General features: G+C 44.1%; 1 protein-coding gene across 2 annotated transcripts in view; it reads right to left on the bottom strand.

Moving 5' to 3' along the window:
• The window catches only part of EDARADD (EDAR associated via death domain), a 127,829-nt gene that overhangs the window by 17,140 nt on the left and 94,554 nt on the right, over nt 1-16,135 (bottom strand). The window contains exons 2-3 of one of the 2 annotated variants that reach the window (XM_069769043.1): nt 5,782-5,840; nt 3,966-4,005 (exon numbers count right to left, since the gene is read on the bottom strand). In XM_069769043.1, the coding sequence (XP_069625144.1) occupies nt 3,966-4,005; nt 5,782-5,840 (99 nt within the window). Of the gene's footprint in view, nt 1-3,965; nt 4,006-5,781; nt 5,844-16,135 lie in introns of both variants that reach the window. The other variant, XM_069769042.1, reaches the window with a different exon arrangement.

Here is a 16,135-nt window from a genome sequence, read left to right as displayed (position 1 = left end):
ATTTCGCAATGCATCCTGGGAACGCAAGATGGCGGCAACCGCGTGCATTGCCAGAGGTTCGCTGTATCTACGCTGGATCCCGCCGGGTGAGTATATAACTATTTTTTATTTTAATTATTTTTTTTAACAGGGATATGGTGCCCACACTGCTAAATACTATGTGGGCTGTGTTAGATACCGCGTGGCTGCTATATACTACCTGGCCAGTGTTAGATACTATGTGGGCTGTGTTCTATACTGCGTGGGCTGTGCTATATATTATGTGGCCAGTGTTATATACTGCGTGGGCTGCGTTATATACTACATGGCTGCTATGTACTACGTGGGCAGTGTTATATACTACGTGGCTGTGTTCTATACTGCGTGCTATGTACTACGTGGCCACTGTTAGATACTATGTTGGCTGTGCTATATATTACGTGGGCTGTGTTATATATTACGTGGCCAGTGTTACATACTACGTGGGCTATGTTATATACTGCGTGGCTGCTATATACTGCGTGGGCTGTGTTATATACTACGTGGGCTGTGTTATATACTACGTGGGCTGTGTTATTTGCTGCGTGGCCTATAGTAACGCATCGGGTATTCTAGAATATGTATGTATATAGCAGCCACATGGTATATACCACAGGCCACGTAGTACTCCTATATACTACGTGGCCTGTGCTATATACTATGTGGCTGCTATATACATACATACATATTCTAGAATACCCGAATCGGGCCACCATCTAGTAGACAGTATAGTTTCACATGATAGTTATTTTTTTTCTGGCCATTTTGAGAGTTTAATGGAACCAACAAATGTAGTGCTCCAGATTCTCAACTAGCTCAAAGGAAGGTCAGGTTTATAGGGACTCTAATCAGCCAAACTGTTTTCAGCTGTGCTAACACACTTGCACAAGAGTTTTCAAGGGTATTCTAACCATCCATTAGCCTTCTTATACAGTTAGCAAACACAAAGTACCATAAGAACACTGGAGTGATGGCTGTTGGAAATGGGCCTCTATACACTTATGTAGATATTGCATTACAAACCAGATGTTTGCAGCTAGAATAGTCGTTTACCACATTAACAATGTAAAGAGTGTATTTCTGAGTCATTTAATGTTAGCTTCATTGGAAAATAACTGTGCTATTCTTTCAAAAATAAGGACATTTCTAAGTGACCCTAAACTTTTGAACAGTAGTGTACGTCTTCCAAATTGGGTAAAAAATTCATAGGACCTTTTCAAATTTCTGCACAAATTAAACCAGTTGCTTTCCATTTAAAACATCCTAACAGCCTTAAAATTCACCCTGTATTCCATGTATCCTTCCTCAAACCATTCGGTGAGAACCCATTGCCAGGTAGAACTCAGCCACCTCCTACACCAGAAAAAGTCTATGGTGAAGAAAACTACATTGTGGATGAAATTCTGGACTCTAAAAGATTTAGAGTAATACTATAATATTTGGTGGAGGGGTTAGGACCAGAGCATAATTCTTGGGAGCTAGAGGACAACATCCATGCACCCAGGCTTTCAAGAGTTTTTCATCAGACAAGCCTGTGCCCATCCTGGAGGGAGTACTGTCAGGACTTGAACCCAACAGCTCTTGTGCACCAGGTGGCAGCTATACCCTCTGAACTATTCAGCTTGCTGGACAGTTCCGTGCTAACCCAGATTCTTCTACCTGTGTTGTTAATGAGATGTCCGTGCTCTGGGGTGGTACTGTAGGTAGAGTCTTATATTGGTGCTCTAGGCCAGAGAAACCAAGGAAAGACCTGCCCACAGGCCGCACCGAAGCACAGTCTGTCTCTATGATGAAGAACATGTTTGTGCTTTGGGGTGGGCAGGCCTTTCCTTGGTTTCTCTAGCCTAGAGCACTAAGATAACACTCTGCCCACAGTCCCGCCCCGGAGCACAAGCATCTCTTTAACTGAAAACTTCAAGCTGTTAGAATCTGTTTAGTTTGTGACTATCCGCCATTTGCTTATGGAGTTCGGGCTGCTGGTCTTTTTCCTCTGGTGCTGGGTTTGTCTTGGGTCAGGTGTTTGTATCACTCTTTATTAACCAGCACCTGCCTCCCAGTCCTTGCTGGACAACAGTGTTAATCTACTTGAGCTCTAGCTTGCTGCTTGGCTTTGTGTACTGTATGTGTTATTTGTGCAGTGCTGGTACCTCTGGTTCTGCTAGCCTTAGTTTCTGTTTTCTATTGGTTTCTGCAGCCTTCTCTGTGTTTTCTATTAGGAGGTGACCCGTTTTTGTACCCAGTCCTTAGTTCTTTTTGGGAACCCCTTCCCCTTATCTATAGGTCTTTGTTTGAGATTAACCTAGGATCGTCAGTGGGTCTATTCACAAGGAATGGGTCGTCCACTCCATCGTAGGGTTTCAGCCTAGTCATAGTGCAGGGTCAGTTTTCCCCCTTCTACCTTAGTCCTGTGTTGCCGATCTGTAACACTAACACTTATTATACCGCAAGACGGATTTTTCACCCCAGGTTTCATTTTAATCAGTTTAAAGGGAACCTGTCACCCCGTTTATTGAGATTGAGATATAAATACTGTTAAATAGGGCCTGCGCTGTGTGTTACTATTGTGTATGTAGTGTACCCCGATTCCCCACCTATGCTGAGAAATACATTACCAAAGTCGCCGTTTTCGCCTGTCAATCAGGCTGGTCAGGTCGGGTGGGCGTGGTGACATTGCTCTTTTCTTCCCCAGCTTTCCGTTGGTGGCGTAGTGGTGTGCGCATGTCCAGAGTTCCGAATCCCCTGCGCGCACGTGAAGCAAAAGCGCGCGTTCTGCGCTATTGCCCCTGTCATCGGTGGGGGCGGCCATCTTCCTGGGGCCGCGCGTGCATCTCGGCTTTGGGAAAATGGCCGCCGCGATCTCTAATGCGCACGCGCGGCATCCCTCGGCCATTTTCGTGAAGCCCCGTGCAGCAGAGCACTCGATCTGCGCACGCGCGGCCCCAGGAAGATGGCCGCCCCCACCGATGACAGGGGCAATAGCGCACAACGCGCGCTTTTGCTTCACGTGCGCGCAGGGGATTCGGAACTCTGGACATGCGCACACCACTACGCCACCAACGGAAAGCTGGGGAAGAAAAGAGCAATGTCACCACGCCCACCCGACCTGACCAGCCTGATTGACAGGCGAAAACGGCGACTTTGGTAATGTATTTCTCAGCATAGGTGGGGAATCGGGGTACACTACATACACTATAGTAACACACAGCGCAGGCCCTATTTAACAGTATTTATATCTCAATCTCAAAAAACGGGGTGACAGGTTCCCGTTAACACTGCCAACCTGACAGTGTCTGTAGTTTACTTAGCAAAATCCTGCTGACAGCTTTGCTTTAACCATGTATACATTTCACAATTTGTGCATAACTGAACTTTAACATGTGATATTTGAAATATTCATCTTCCACTCTGTTCTAACATTGGGATGTGTACTAAATATGGTTGAAAAACTGGATTGGCATAAATTTTGCTAAATCTTTCACTAAGATGCAACAAATATGGATTGGTGAAAAGGAATTAAGCATAGAAAATATTGTCAAAAATGACATCATTTTTGATAAACATAGATTTGTATTCAAGTTATTGGATCCTGTTCACCAAGATCGGCAATACTCTCATAGGTGTTGAAGAGGGGTCTTGTTGAAGATGCTCCTGATTTATTAACAGGCACACGCCTCCCAATGAATCAGGCAAGGCACATTATGGTGTAGGCCTCTGTGTTTGCCTCCCCACAAATGTACCAAATATGCTACTCAATGATCCATATTATACATGAAACGATGACTATGTCTAAGAATTTTCTAATTGTATGATTCTCAAAAAAAGGCTCAACATTCAGTTCTATAAATCTTCAGGAAAATCTGAACAACAAATAAAGAGATGATCAGCCCCAGTGCACCATCGCATACCCCAGGCCTGGGTGAGGTTGGGTGTAGTCATGGATTTCTTACCTTTTGGAAGAGCTGTATCTTGAACTGGATACGTGTCTGTCTGTTAAAAAACACAACACAAAAACATTATGGCATACACAAATTCCACTTCTTAGTCTATAACCAGACCACGTGGAGGCTTCATGTTGTGATTTAGAAAAAAAAGTCAAACATTTATGGTGGAGACACAAAAAGCCATCTGGAATGTATTGTTAGGTCGGGGACACACTTCCGAGTGCAATGCGAGAAACTCGTGCGAGTCTCTCGCATCAATACCCGGCACCGACGCGTGTGGCTTCATGAATTTATATGCAGTCACACACTCCGGTCCCGAGTGCCGTCGGCAGTGCTGGGTATTGATGCGAGAGACTTGCGCAAGTTTCTCGCATTGCACTCGCAAGTGTGAACCCGGCCTTCGTTTTATTTTGGAGCCACTTTGTTGATTATGTTATGAAGATTGGAAAATAGATGTTTAAAAATATAACCCTCTTATTGGGACCATTCAGATCAGTGTGTTCTACATCTGTGTCTGCAATACCCTGACAGAACATAGGCTGCTGTTATTTCCATCATCATCAAACCTGCCAAGAATTACCTCCAATAAAGGGAGTACTTCTAATTGTAAAGAAGAGAACACTATTCGAAAAAATTCTGGTGATCTACTACAATAACAAGAGAAAAATTAGACTAGACCACTTAAGAGGTAAGGGACATGTAATAAAACAGTAGACTCATAAAGTACAGTACATATGTAAAAACATAGAGTATGTTCACACGTAGCTTTTTGATGCTGTTTTAACGTATGAAAACCCCAAACTATGGCCAGAAAACTGTGGCAAAAATTGTGATTGTTTTAAAGCAGTTTTTTTGGTACTTTTCTTTATAAACCCATTTTGATCTAAATGGCTATGAGGTTTTTTTAGGAATTTTTTTTGAGTGGAATCTCTCCAAATCCTTCTCCAAAAAGAAAAACTCTTCAAAAACTTTGAAAACTGTGCAAAAAGACTCTGTGTTCACATACACAATAAGAAAAAACTGCAGTAAAAATGCTGAAAGAATTGACATGTTGTGTTTTTTTTTAAATATTGCAACATAGGTTGAAAAACACAAGGAAAAATGCAACATGTGATTAAGATTTTAGAAATCTCATTGAGCTTCCTGTTTCCCTAACACGCCACACACAAAAAATGCAACGAAAACTCAGTGTGTGAACAAATCCTTAAGCAAGCTGCAAACAATATGAAGCTCCTGTGCGGTGGACATTTTTGGATGTTTTTACCAGTATATAGCATGGTAACGAAGGCTATTGCCGAAACGAAGGCTTTTGCCGAAACGCGCGTCGGGGTGACGTGGATCGTGTTACCGGCTCCCCCATCTGTTATTTAGGAGGTCTCCTGTTTATTGATTCAGGTATGAGAAAACTATTAGGACTTGCTTTAAGTCCATCTATGAGCTGATTTATTGGTGGCATATAAGACATAGTTTCTCTATCAATACCTTGGTCTGTTTATGACCCTATAGCTACCTCTACTTCTATATACTACGCAGGTGAACCTCATATTTATTACTTTGCGGTGGGGTATTATTATGATATTGGTCATTTACTGTACAAATATAATACTATAAGCCGCTGACCTTTCCATGTCCCACGTTTCTTTGTAGATTGCACAGATTCACTATGGGAGTACCCACTGTTTTGCCTGTTATATATTGAAATAAAGTTTTTCTATTTTTTATGAACTTGGCCTTTTTGATCGTTTTGTTTTCTCTTTTTCTCTCAGTATATAGCATTGTACACGAGTGTATAATAAAACAAATCAATGATTGTTCTACCTACTGTTTCAAAGAATAGTGTGCTAGGCTCAGTGTCCTCAACTGGTTCTTTGGCCTCATGATCTGCTGAGAAAACAATGTCAGATGAAACACCACAAAAATCAATGTTTATATGTTGGAATCATTACCAGAAACTTGTTCAATACTTATTCATGTAATTTCCTACAGCATTTAATAGTCATATCCACAGTAGCTAAACCAAGAACATATAGTAAGTACAGAAACTGAGGACTCTGCATCAGTCAACTAATAAATTATGTACAGTATTTGTTAAAAAGGATCTTGTATCTTGACACTTGAACCAAGTGTCATATTTGTCCTTATGTAGAACAACCAAGACATCATACAACTTGGGTTAAAGAGTCTATATGGTCGTCTAGGAAATTGGGATTTCTTTTCCAAATTGACCACAGTTGTAAAAAAAATGGAAATCATGACAGTCAACAGACCTTATTGTAAGTGGCACTAACATTGCGAATGCAACTAGGCGACGGCAACATGTTTCAGTGAAACTTTAGGATAGCTGACACTTGTTATCTGTTGTGATAGGCAATTCAGGAACACAATGTACATAGCAATCAGAGCACACACAGTGATCTGACAACAACCCAAAATAACAGAACGAGCTCTGAGACGTGGGAACTCTGTAGACCGCAATTCCTGATCCTCTCCAAACACAACTAGAGGCAGCTGTGGATTGCGCCTAATGCTCCCTATGCAACTCGGCACAGCCTGACAAACTAACTAGCCTGAAGATAGAAAAATAAGCCTACCTTGCCTCAGAGAAATACCCCAAAGGAAAAGGCAGCCCCCCACATATAATGACTGTGAGTAAGATGAAAAGACAAACGTAGGGATGAAATAGATTCAGCAAAGTGATGCCCGATATTCTAGACAGAACGAGGACAGGAAAGATAACCCCGCGGTCCACACAAAACCCCAAAGAAAACCACGCAAAGGGGGCAAAAAGACCCTCCGTACCGAACTAACGGCACGGAGGTACACCCCTTGCGTCCCAGAGCTTCCAGCAAAACAAATAGACAAGCTGGACAGAAAAAATAGCAACAAATAGCAAAGAAGCACTTAGCTATGCAGAGCAGCAGGCCACAGGAATGATCCAGAGAAACACAAGTCCAACACTGGAACATTGACAGGAAGCATGAATCAAAGCATTAGGTGGAGTTAAGTAGAGAAGCAGCTAACGACCTCACCAGATCACCTGAGGGAGGAAACTCAGAAGCTGCAGTACCACTTTCCTCCACAAACGGAAGCTCCCAGAGAGAATCAGCCAAAGTACCACTTGTGACCACAGGAGTGAACTCTGCCACAGAATTCACAACAGTTGTCCCAACAATAGTTCACCCGTGTTTTGCTGCAAAGAGCTAGTAATCAGATATACTTAGGTTTTTGCAGGGAGCCATTGGCCAGACTCTCCCCTATGTAAACCCCTAACAGTCTGTCTCTAGCTGCCAGCATAAATTATACTTATTCTGGTTTATACTCATGTAACTCAGATCTCGGCATCCTCCTAACCACGTCTGATTTCTTATTTTGTCCCTATCTTTGACCTTCTGGAGATGATTCAGCTTGATGACCCTTCTCTCTGCCCGCTCATTCGACTGGTGAGCAGCCACTCAGTGGATATTACAAAGGCAGTCCTGCATGAGTCCAGTAAATTAAGGAATGTGTTGGGGAGTCTTTACTCAAATAAAGTATTTTTTCTGTGTGTGTTTTTTCTTATTACTGAGTTAGTAATGGGGGTGTCTGATAGACACCTCTCCATTATTAAGCCCAGTACTTGATGCCAGCTCTGATTTTTGACACAAGAAGATAGCTGACATCAAACCAGGGATTCAAGCTTGAGGAGGATAATTTGCATATTCCAGGTGCCTTCTGGGAAAAGCAAAGAGTCTCCCTCAGCAAGAAGGTCGTTGGGTACAGCCGGGACCAGCTGCTTGGAAAGCATCACCAAACCAGGGATTCAAGCTTGAGGAGGATAATTTGCATATTCCAGGTGCCTTCTGGGAAAAGCGAAGAGTCTCCCTCAGCAAGAAGGTCGTTGGGTACAGCCGGGACCAGCTGCTTGGAAAGCATCACCAAACCGCGCGCCTTACGGCACGCAAATTTTTGCCTGTAGTCATATCCACAGTAGCTAAACCAAGAACATATAGTAAGTACAGAAACTGAGGACTCTGCATCAGTCAACTAATAAATTATGTACAGTATTTGTTAAAAAGGATCTTGTATCTTGACACTTGAACCAAGTGTCATATTTGTCCTTATGTAGAACAACCAAGACATCATACAACTTGGGTTAAAGAGTCTATATGGTCGTCTAGGAAATTGGGATTTCTTTTCCAAATTGACCACAGTTGTAAAAAAAATGGAAATCATGACAGTCAACAGACCTTATTGTAAGTGGCACTAACATTGCGAATGCAACTAGGCGACGGCAACATGTTTCAGTGAAACTTTAGGATAGCTGACACTTGTTGTCCCAACAATAGTTCACCCGTGTTTTGCTGCAAAGAGCTAGTAATCAGATATACTTAGGTTTTTGCAGGGAGCCATTGGCCAGACTCTCCCCTATGTAAACCCCTAACAGTCTGTCTCTAGCTGCCAGCATAAATTATACTTATTCTGGTTTATACTCATGTAACTCAGATCTCGGCATCCTCCTAACCACGTCTGATTTCTTATTTTGTCCCTATCTTTGACCTTCTGGAGATGATTCAGCTTGATGACCCTTCTCTCTGCCCGCTCATTCGACTGGTGAGCAGCCACTCAGTGGATATTACAAAGGCAGTCCTGCATGAGTCCAGTAAATTAAGGAATGTGTTGGGGAGTCTTTACTCAAATAAAGTATTTTTTCTGTGTGTGTTTTTTCTTATTACTGAGTTAGTAATGGGGGTGTCTGATAGACACCTCTCCATTATTAAGCCCAGTACTTGATGCCAGCTCTGATTTTTGACACAAGAAGATAGCTGACATCAAACCAGGGATTCAAGCTTGAGGAGGATAATTTGCATATTCCAGGTGCCTTCTGGGAAAAGCGAAGAGTCTCCCTCAGCAAGAAGGTCGTTGGGTACAGCCGGGACAAGCTGCTTGGAAACAGGGCCGGCTCCAGGATTTTGTGGGCCCCGGGCAAAAGAGTCTCAGTGGGCCCACATACCACGATTCATGATGCACAGATACGGCGGAGAAATAAAGATATACTACATAGGGCCTAGCCTTCCCCCTCATCCTTCACATAGGCAGATATGCACACACACAATACACAGACATGCACACACACACAATACGCAGACATACACATACAGTACGCAGACATGCACACACACGATACGCAGACATACACATACAGTACGCAGACATGCGCACACACACACAATTCGCAGACATGCACACACAATACGCAGACATGCACACACACAATACGCAGACATACACATACAGTACGCAGACATGCGCACACATACACACAATACGCAGACATACACACACGATACGCAGACATGCACACACACACACACAATACACAGACATGCGCACACACACAATACGCAGACATGCACACACACGATACGCAGACATACACATACAGTACGCAGACATGCGCACGCACACACACAATACGCAGACATGCACACACACACACGATACGCAGACATACACATACAGTACGCAGACATGTGCACACACACAATACGCAGACATGCACGCATGCAATACGCAGATATTTACATACATATTTTTTAAGACAAATTCACAAACATACATAAATATGTACAGTCAAACACACTGATATACACACAGATATGCACATCATACAGCATACCCAGACATACAGACAGACACAACACACAAGCCTCACTCACCTCCCCCAGGCTTGTCACCCGTCAGGCTCCTCTGGCATGTGGCTGTGGAGGGAGTGCTGCTTGATCGATGGCCCTCACTTAAACAGACATGGCCACCCACAGTGCACGCTGCAGCTGTGTCTGTTACTAATGATGCGGTCAGGCAGACACTGTGCCTTTAACTTTGCTTGTGTGTCCGCCCGGCCGCGTCATTACTTGCAGAGACATCGCTGCAGAGTGCACTGTGCACGGCCATGTTTATTTAAGTGACGGCTGAGCTCAAGTAGTGCCGAAGCTGCTGGGGGAGCTGCCCGGGCCCCCTGGTATCCCGGCCACGAGTGGGCCCCCCAATTTATTCAGGGCCCCGGCATTTGCCCCGGTACGCCGGGTGCTGACGCCGGCCCTGCTTGGAAAGCATCACTAAACCAGGGATTCAAGCTTGAGGAGGATAATTTGCATATTCCAGGTGCCTTCTGGGAAAAGCGAAGAGTCTCCCTCAGCAAGAAGGTCGTTGGGTACAGCCGGGACCAGCTGCTTGGAAAGCATCACCAAACCGCGCGCCTTACGGCGCGCAAATTTTTGCCTGTAGGACATTATTGCAAGATAGCTTGGCTGAGTAGATTACACAAGAAGTAAAACACACAGCAAGTCAGCAGGATCTAGGAGCAACATGGCAGATGTGACAACCTACATGGTGAGCTGCAGCATGTGCTACATGTTCACAGATCGACCAGAAGAAGAATCCAATTTCACCTGTCAGAAGTGTAGACTAGTGGCCCTTTTAGAAGAAAAGGTGCGGGGTCTGGAAGAAAGAATAGCAACTTTGAAACTCATCAAAGAGAATGAAGACTTCCTAGACAGAACAGAAGCATCTCTACTGGTCACAGAAGGTGAAAAAAGTGTCAGAGAACCTCCAAAAGCAGATGAGTGGAAGCATGTGACCAAAAGAAGCAAGAAGACCATGGAGAAATCACCAACCACACAACTGAAGAACCGATATCAAATCTTTGTAGAGGATGAAGATGGCACACCTAAGGATGAAGCAATACCAGCAAGCAAAAAAGGAAAGGGCAAACAGCAACAAGTGACAGCAAAAAGTACAGCCAAGAAGCAACGAAGAGTGGTGGTGGTGGGAGACTCACTACTGAGAGGCACAGAAGCAGCCATCTGCAGACCGGACATAACCGCAAGAGAAGTATGCTGCCTTCCAGGTGCGATGATCAAGGATGTGACCGATAGGATACCAAAGCTCTTCAGCTTCAAGGACGTCCACCCATTTCTTCTGATACATGTGTGCCAACACAATGTATCAATTGGTATGTATGTGCCAGTGACACGGCAAGGAAGGACCTACCGACAATCTGCAAGGACTTTGAAGAGTTGGGGAAGAAAGTAAAGGAACTGGATGCACAGGTAGTTTTTTCTTCTATCCTTCCAGTAGACAGGCATGGCACCAGGAGGTGGAACAGGATCCTTGATGTGAACAACTGGCTAAGACGATGGTGCAGACAACAAGGATTTGGATTCCTGGACCACAGTGTGAATTACTTGTACGATGGACTCCTCGCCAGTGACGGACTACACCTCAACAAACCTGGGAAACACACATTCGCCAGAAGACTCGCTACACTCATCAGGAGGGCGTTAAACTAGAAGAAGAGGGGACGGGAAGAAAAACATTAGACTCGAACAAAGAAGACCCAGGAAAACATACTCAGAAGGGAGGTAAGAACATTTCTAAAACAATCCACAGCAAGGAGATTGGAACAAAACAAAGTCCTCTAAACTGCATGCTCGCAAACGCTAGAAGCCTGACAAACAAGATGGAAGAACTAGAAGAAGAAATATCTACAGGTAACTTTGACATAGTGGGAATAACCGAGACATGGTTAGATGAAAGCTATGACTGGGCAGTTAACTTACAGGGTTACAGTCTGTTTAGAAAGGATCGTAAAAATCGGAGAGGAGGAGGGGTTTGTCTCTATGTAAAGTCTTGTCTAAAGTCCACTTTAAGGGAGGATATTAGCGAAGGGAATGAGGATGTCGAGTCTATATGGGTCGAAATTCATGGAGGGAAAAATGGTAAAAAAATTCTCATTGGGGTCTGTTACAAACCCCCAAATATAACAGAAATCATGGAAAGTCTACTTCTAAAGCAGATAGATGAAGCTGCAACCCATAATGAGGTCCTGGTTATGGGGGACTTTAACTACCCGGATATTAACTGGGAAACAGAAACCTGTGAAACCCATAAAGGCAACAGGTTTCTGCTAATAACCAAGAAAAATTATCTTTCACAATTGGTGCAGAATCCAACCAGAGGAGCAGCACTTTTAGACCTACCGTATATACTCGAGTATAAGCTGACCCGAGTATAAGCCGACCCCCCTAATTTTGCCACAAAAAACTGGGAAAACCTATTGACTCGAGTATAAGCCTAGGGTGGAAATGCAGCATTTACCGGTGAATTTCAAAAATAGATCATTATTTCCCCATAGCTGTGCCATATAGTGCTCTGCACCGTTCATATTGCCCCATAGCTGTGCCCCATACAGTGCTCTGCACTGTTCATATTGCCCCATAGCTGTGCCCCATATAGTGCTCTGCACTGTTCATATTGCCCCATAGCTGTGCCTCATACAGTGCTCTGCACTGTTCATATCTCCCCATAGCTGTGCCCCATACAGTGCTCTGCACTGTTCATATCTCCCTCTTGGCTGTGCCCCATATAGTGCTCTGCAGCGTTCATATCTCCCCCTTGGCTGTGCCCCATATATGCTCTGCAGCGTTCATATCTCCCCCTTGGCTGTGCCCCATATATGCTCTGCAGCGTTCATATCTCCCCCTTGGCTGTGCCCCATATAGTGCTCTGCAGCGTTCATATCTCCCCCTTGGCTGTGCCCCATATATGCTCTGCAGCGTTCATATCTCCCCCTTGGCTGTGCCCCATATAGTGCTCTGCAGCGTTCATATCTCCCCCTTGGCTGTGCCCCATTTATGCTCTGCAGCGTTCATATCTCCCCCTTGGCTGTGCCCCATATATGCTCTGCAGCGTTCACATATCCCCATAGATGCTCCACATAAATCTGTGCCGCTGCTACTGCTGCAATAAAAAAAAAAAAAAAAGCCATACTCACCTCTCTTGATTGCAGCTCCCAGCGTCCGGTCCCGGCGCCTCCATCTTCCCGGCGTCTCTGCTCTGACTGATCAGGCAGAGGGCGCCGCGCACACTATATGTGTCATCGCGCCCTCTGACCTGAACAGTCAGAGCGCAGATGCCGGGAAGATGGAGGCGCCGGGAAGATGGAGCGACGCCCGGCGTGTGGAACGGGGACAGGTGAATATTACATACTTACCTAGTCCCAGCGATCCTCGCGCTGTCCCTGCCGTCCCACGGTCTTCGGTGCCGCAGCTTCTTTCTCTATCAGCGGTCACCGTTACCGCTGATTAGAGAAATGAATAGGCGGCTCCACCCCTATGGGAGGTGGAGCTGCCTATTCATTTCTCTAATGAGCGGTCCCACGTGACCGCTGAAGAGGGGAAGAAGCTGCAGCACAGAAGCCCGTGGGACGGCAGGGACAGCGCGATGATCGCTGGGACTAGGTGAGTATGCGTCAGCGCCCTCTCCCCCTCACCCGCCGACCCCACCGCTACCGTGACTCGAGTATAAGCCGAGAGGGGCACTTTCAGCCCCAAAATTTGGGCTGAAAATCTCGGCTTATACTCGAGTATATACGGTAATACTATCTAATAGACCTGACAGAATAACAAATCTGCAGGTGGTTGGGCATCTAGGAAATAGCGACCACAATATTGTACAGTTTCACCTGTCTTTCACTAGGGGGACTTGTCAGGGAGTCACAAAAACACTGAACTTTAGGAAGGCAAAGTTTGACCAGCTTAGAGATGCCCTTAATCTGGTAGACTGGGACAATATCCTCAGAAATAAGAATACAGATAATAAATGGAAAATGTTTAAGAACATCCTAAATAGGCACTGTAAGCGGTTTATACCTTGTGGGAATAAAAGGACTAGAAATAGGAAAAACCCAATGTGGCTAAACAAAGAAGTAAGACAGGCAATTAACAGTAAAAAGAAAGCATTTGCACTACTAAAGCAGGATGACACCATTGAAGCTCTAAAAAACTATAGGGAGAAAAATACTTTATCTAAAAAACTAATTAAAGCTGCCAAAAAGGAAACAGAGAAGCACATTGCTAAGGAGAGTAAAACTAATCCCAAACTGTTCTTCAACTATATCAATAGTAAAAGAATAAAAACTGAAAATGTAGGCCCCTTAAAAAATAGTGAGGAAAGAATGGTTGTAGATGATGAGGAAAAAGCTAACATATTAAACACCTTCTTCTCCACGGTATTCACGGTGGAAAATGAAATGCTAGGTGAAATCCCAAGAAACAATGAAAACCCTATATTAAGGGTCATATCATGGAGTACTGTGTCCAGTTTTGGGCACCGGTGCTCAGGAAGGATATAATGGAACTAGAGAGAGTACAAAGGAGGGCAACAAAATTAATAAAGGGGATGGGAGAACTACAATACCCAGATAGATTAGCGAAATTAGGATTATTTAGTCTAGAAAAAAGACGACTGAGGGGCGATCTAATAACCATGTATAAGTATATAAGGGGACAATACAAATATCTCGCTGAGGATCTGTTTATACCAAGGAAGGTGACGGGCACAAGGGGGCATTCTTTGCGTCTGGAGGAGAGAAGGTTTTTCCACCAACATAGAAGAGGATTCTTTACTGTTAGGGCAGTGAGAATCTGGAATTGCTTGCCTGAGGAAGTGGTGATGGCGAACTCAGTCGAGGGGTTCAAGAGAGGCCTGGATGTCTTCCTGGAGCAGAACAATATTGTATCATACAATTATTAGGTTCTGTAGAAGGACGTAGATCTGGGTATTTATTATGATGGAATATAGGCTGAACTGGATGGACAAATGTCTTTTTTCGGCCTTACTAACTATGTTACTATGTTACTATGTTACTATGTAAGGGTCACCAATCTAACCCAAGAAGAGGTGCGAAACCGGCTAAATATGATTAAAATAGATAAATCTCCGGGTCCGGATGGCATACACCCACGAGTACTAAGAGAACTAAGTAATGTAATAGATAAACCATTATTTCTTATTTTTAGGGACTCTATAGCGACGGGGTCTGTTCCGCAGGACTGGCGCATAGCAAATGTGTTGCCAATATTCAAAAAGGGCTCTAAAAGTGAACCTGGAAATTATAGGCCAGTAAGTCTAACCTCTATTGTTGGTAAAATATTTGAAGGGTTTCTGAGGGATGTTATTCTGGATTATCTCAATGAGAATAACTGTTTAACTCCATATCAGCATGGGTTTATGAGAAATTGCTCCTGTCAAACCAATCTAATCAGTTTTTATGAAGAGGTAAGCTATAGGCTGGACCACGGTGAGTCATTGGACATGGTATATCTCGATTTTTCCAAAGCGTTTGATACCGTGCCGCACAAGAGGTTGGTACACAAAATGAGAATGTTTGGTCCGGGGGAAAATGTGTGTAAATGGGTTAGTAACTGGCTTAGTGATAGAAAGCAGAGGGTGGTTATAAATGGTATAGTCTCTAACTGGGTCGCTGTGACCAGTGGGGTACCGCAGGGGTCGGTATTGGGACCTGTTCTCTTCAACATATTCATTAATGATCTGGTAGAAGGTTTACACAGTAAAATATCGATATTTGCAGATGATACAAAACTATGTAAAGCAGTTAATACAAGAGAAGATAGTATTCTGCTACAGATGGATCTGGATAAGTTGGAAACTTGGGCTGAAAGGTGGCAGATGAGGTTTAACAATGATAAATGTAAGGTTATACACATGGGAAGAAGGAATCAATATCACCATTACACACTGAACGGGAAACCACTGGGTAAATCTGACAGGGAGAAGGACTTGGGGATCCTAGTTAATGATAAACTTACCTGGAGCAGCCAGTGCCAGGCAGCAGCTGCCAAGGCAAACAGGATCATGGGGTGCATTAAAAGAGGTCTGGATACACATGATGAGAGCATTATACTGCCTCTGTACAAATCCCTAGTTAGACCGCACATGGAGTACTGTGTCCAGTTTTGGGCACCGGTGCTCAGGAAGGATATAATGGAACTAGAGAGAGTACAAAGGAGGGCAACAAAATTAATAAAGGGGATGGGAGAACTACAATACCCAGATAGATTAGCGAAATTAGGATTATTTAGTCTAGAAAAAAGACGACTGAGGGGCGATCTAATAACCATGTATAAGTATATAAGGGGACAATACAAATATCTCGCTGAGGATCTGTTTATACCAAGGAAGGTGACGGGCACAAGGGGGCATTCTTTGCGTCTGGAGGAGAGAAGGTTTTTCCACCAACATAGAAGAGGATTCTTTACTGTTAGGGCAGTGAGAATCTGGAATTGCTTGCCTGAGGAGGTGGTGATGGCGAACTCTGTTGAGGGGTTCAAGAGAGG

This window comes from Ranitomeya imitator, chromosome 5 (assembly GCF_032444005.1).
Source record: "Ranitomeya imitator isolate aRanImi1 chromosome 5, aRanImi1.pri, whole genome shotgun sequence".
Taxonomy (NCBI): domain Eukaryota; kingdom Metazoa; phylum Chordata; class Amphibia; order Anura; family Dendrobatidae; genus Ranitomeya; species Ranitomeya imitator.
This window is presented reverse-complemented; position numbering and strand designations above follow the sequence as displayed.